Source organism: Poecilia latipinna, unplaced genomic scaffold, assembly GCF_001443285.1.
Source record: "Poecilia latipinna isolate Pla-1442-1.1 unplaced genomic scaffold, P_latipinna-1.0 Scaffold215, whole genome shotgun sequence".
NCBI lineage: Eukaryota > Metazoa > Chordata > Actinopteri > Cyprinodontiformes > Poeciliidae > Poecilia > Poecilia latipinna.
The window spans coordinates 365,974-370,174 of NW_015112831.1; the positions used below are offsets into that span (position 1 = coordinate 365,974).

At 39.8% G+C, this 4,201-nt stretch overlaps 1 protein-coding gene across 3 annotated transcripts in view; it reads left to right on the forward strand.

The window, feature by feature from the left end:
- Positions 1–4,201, forward strand: part of cdkl1 (cyclin dependent kinase like 1 (CDC2 related kinase)) — a 19,097-nt gene that overhangs the window by 3,904 nt on the left and 10,992 nt on the right. The window contains exons 2-3 of one of the 3 annotated variants that reach the window (XM_015031716.1): positions 328–538; positions 1,332–1,453. The exons of 1 other annotated variant lie outside the window; for it this stretch is intronic. In XM_015031716.1, coding sequence (XP_014887202.1) covers positions 371–538; positions 1,332–1,453 — 290 coding nt within the window. In that variant the 5' untranslated portion in view covers positions 328–370. Of the gene's footprint in view, positions 1–175; positions 539–1,331; positions 1,454–4,201 lie in introns of those variants that run through there. One more of the 3 variants, XM_015031717.1, reaches the window with a different exon arrangement.

The following is a 4,201-nucleotide window of genomic DNA, read 5'->3' on the forward strand; positions in this document are numbered from 1 at the left end:
CTTTAACCGCGTTTTGGGAAAAAGGCGGCCGGCTTTTTTGCTCGGTGGGGGTTTAAAAAAAAAAAAAAAAAAAAAAAATATTTTGTCCAATCAGCTCCGTTTTGCATGTTAACCTGTGCGTGTGTGTGTGTGTGTGATGCAGAGATGCAAAAGTGTTCATAAAAGTAAAAAACTTAGTTCTGTTTGGTGATTGTGCTTTAATGCTACAAAAGCAGCCGGTGTTCTCAGGTTACTCTCACTCTCGCTCTCTGTTTTCCCTCCGAGTGCCAAACCTCTCCCTCTTGTTTTCCAGCTGCAGAGGGAGCTCCCGCCTCCCTGCATGCAAAGTGTGTGTGTGTGTGCGTGTGTGTTTGCCTAACTTCGGCCGAGGATGGAGAAGTACGAGAAGATGGGGAAGATCGGCGAGGGGTCGTACGGCGTCGTCTTCAAGTGCAGAAACAGGGACACCGGGCAGATCGTCGCCATCAAGAAGTTCGTGGAGTCTGAGGACGACCCCATCATCAAAAAGATCGCGCTGAGGGAGATCAGGATGCTCAAGGTGAAAACAGTCTGCATCACAAGCGACCTGAATACGGCAAAAAATAAATAAGTAAAAAAGGTTAACTAATTTCGCTGGATGATAAATTGTCCCAGAAATTATTGCGGTAAAAAATAATATTGTTGTTTTGAGACGATTTTCGAGTAATATACTTGTAATGGCGTAATAACGCACATTCTCAAAGGCCAATAAACCTTTAATTTCTCACTGATATTTTTTAAATATCCAAAATAAATCAACAAAACAACACATAAAATGAATTATGAAGTCTCTGTAAGCAAACTTGTCCTTCAAAATAAAGGCTTGTTGAGACCAAAGCAGCAGACTGAAGTTTTTGTTAGAGAGAGAGCAGAAACGATTAATCGTGTAAAAGGAAGTTATTTAGTTTGTTTTAATCGATCATGCGATGAATTGATTTATTGCTCATTGCAACAGATCTAGCTTTAATTTACCTGATAAATATTATTTTTATGGAGTCAAAATTAATCCAAGTCCCTCAACAATACAAACTGAACTCTATCGTAAAAAAAATCATGTCTGCTTTGTAGCGAACAAAAGACAGGTTTGTGCATTCATCAGCGTTTTAATTAGTCATGCGGAGGGTGGGTGGTGGGTGGGGGGGCTTTGGTGGTCCCCCGGACACCAGGATCTCATAAATAGGGCAGGTTGTCAGGGGCAACGGCATGTTTATGCACTCCCGTTTGCTGTCGGATGAGCGCAGACGCCGCTGTCAGCCGGGGCGTCCAGTTTTCTCCTGACTGAAACGTCGGTGTCCTGTGCTCTGTCTGTTCAGCAACTGAAGCACAACAACCTGGTGAATCTGATCGAAGTGTTCAGACGAAAGCGGAAGCTTCACCTGGTGTTCGAGTACTGCGACCACACCGTCCTCAACGAGCTGGACCGCCACCCGACCGGGTGGGTGTGTCTCCTCATCAAAGTTCATGAGTTCACTGTGGTTTGTTCATTTGACTGATTTCATGCCGTGCTCTGGGAAAGTGTTCGTTCATCCCCCTTTTTAACATTTATCTCTCTGCAATCTTAAACTTCTCTGTATTTTATGTCCTAAAGCAACACAGAGAACCACAAATTTGTGGTAAATGGGTTTCAGTATTTAGTTTCACAAATGCAAATGACAGAATTGTTGGATTATTAAAAATTCAGCATCCCTCAGTAGAAACCCCCCATCACAGCTGCCAGTCGTTTGGGTTTTGTCTTTGCATGTCTACATAGTTTTTCTGTTTTGAAATTATTCTTATTACCAAATGGGGTAACTCTTTATTTGAAGGGGTGTGCATAAGACTGACATGACACTGTCATAAACATGACATAACACCTGTCATGAACATAAAGAAGTCTTTATGAATGTTTATGACAGTTTTCATGAAGTGTCATTCGGTAAATAATGACACTTTTAATGCAAAGTTGCTCTAAAAGTTGCATTGAAAGTCCATTAAAAGTGCCAACTTTGCATTAAATTATCAATTTACAAAATCATGTCATAAACATTCATAAAGACTTCTTTATGTTCATGACAGGTGTTATGTCAGTCTTATGCACACCCCTTCAAATAAAGTGTTACCTAAAACAGCTCAGTCAAATCACCTGAAGAGTATTTGGGAGTAGCAATTTCTAAGACTTTGTGGATTTTTGATATTAATGTGGTGATCATAAAAGTGACATATATTAAAAAAATATTTACAACTTTTTTTTAAGGCAGCACTGTTCTTAAAATAAATAAAGCAGCCTTCTTCGGGACACCAGTTACATAAAGTGGTGTGATTTCTATGACATTTGATCATATTTTCTTATTTTTTGATTTGTATTGATGCGCTTATGAAAGAAACAGTGATGAAAAATTGTAAAATTGACAATCCTGACAATACGCACAGCTTTTTAGAGTTTCAAACTTCACTAACTGTGAAGTTATTATTGTCAAAATAATAACAATTCTTATAAGATTTTTTTAAAAAATTGGTCTACTCTGATGAAGGAGAATGAAGCTTCAACTTTAACAAAAAAAAGTGATAATTTTTACCAAGTAACTGAATGAAGCTTAAAAAATTTACTTGAATAAACTTAATTGATAATTTAATTAACTCAATATATTTAAGTTGGATCACATGTTTTATCTTTCAGTGTGTAAACAGTTATACATTTTTTTGAAAATTATTAATCAATAGTAATATAGAAGGAAAAGTTGTCCAGGTGGTACATTCAGATTCATCTTCGCATCATAGAGAATTTAATTTATAATTGTTTCCGCTGCAGGACTTTATTTTGAAATTATTATTTAGAGAGAGATCACACCAAGACAGGCGACTGAACTCCTGGTCAAGGCATAGAAAAGGAAACTGCAGGAGTTCAAAGTTCACGTGTTTGTTGCCATGCAGTCCTGAACTGGATGCAAATGCAATGAGTCACAACTCGACACCAAAAATGAAACTAAAACAAAGTTATCTGCAAACTTTGTGGTTTCTATCACTAATAATATGTCAGCGTCCACCCTGCCCTGTTTTGATGAGCGGTGCTCCCGTCTCCACGGAGACGGGCCCGGTCCTCCCCGGCATGCTGACATCGATGCTCGTTTAGTGTCTCCTATTAGCAGGGAGCGTCCGGGCCGCCTCCTTCCTCCCCTCTGCTGCCACGCATTTACACAAAACACGAGACGACGAGATGGAGAGAGAGAGAGAGACAGAGAGAGAGAGAGAGAGAGAGGAGGGGCAGAGAATATAATTGATCGACACACCCGAAGGCTCGAATTAGCCATTTCCACGGCAACGGTGATCGATGGCGACTCCTGAGCCAACAAAGGCTCGGCGCTGAGCATCAGGGCCCTCTGTGGAAACAGGAGATCCGTTGTTCACTGGAGGGGGGGAAAACAGAGGGAGAGCGCAGACTTTTAATGCACTAAGATTTGCATTAAAAGTCTCATTGTTTACCGAATGACGCTTCATGACAACAGTCAAACATTCATAAAGACTCCTTCATGTTCATAACAGGTGTTATGTCAGTCTTATGCACACCCCTCCAAATAAAGTGTTACCACGTCTATTTTTAACAGCTTATCCAGAAGAACGAAAATGTGTATTTTGACTAAGCTACATATTTTGAAATAAAATTGCAGATGTTCTTGTTTAAACAATATTTCTGAAAAACACAAAGGAAATAACAGAAAGCCGTCCCAGCAGAGTTGGATTTTCCCAACACTTGCAGCGTAATGACGACAACGCTCCTCTATTTTGAGTTGGACTTTCTTGCTCCACAAAATACAAGATGAGCCAAAAACAAAAACGCTAACACACACCGTCCCCGTGATCAGACACTGTGGTGGCACCGTCGTGCTGAAATGATTTCATGTTCTTCAGCAGGAATTGAGAAGCCAGTTGCAGTTAGTAAAGAGGGATGTCACTAAATGCAGGTCAGTCCTGAACTTAGAAAACCTGTTTATGTGTCAGAATGGCTCAGTCAAAGTCCAGAGCTGAATCCAGCAAAGAATTTCTGCGAGGCTTAAAGATGTACCCTAAAAAACCTACAGCTGAAGTTGCACCTGAAGGTGATTCTACAGACCACTGAGTGAAGGAGATTGAATTCAAATGTATGCCACACTTTTCAGACTTCTTTTTTTTTTTTTTTTTTTTTTTTTGCCATTTTTTCACTTTTTAT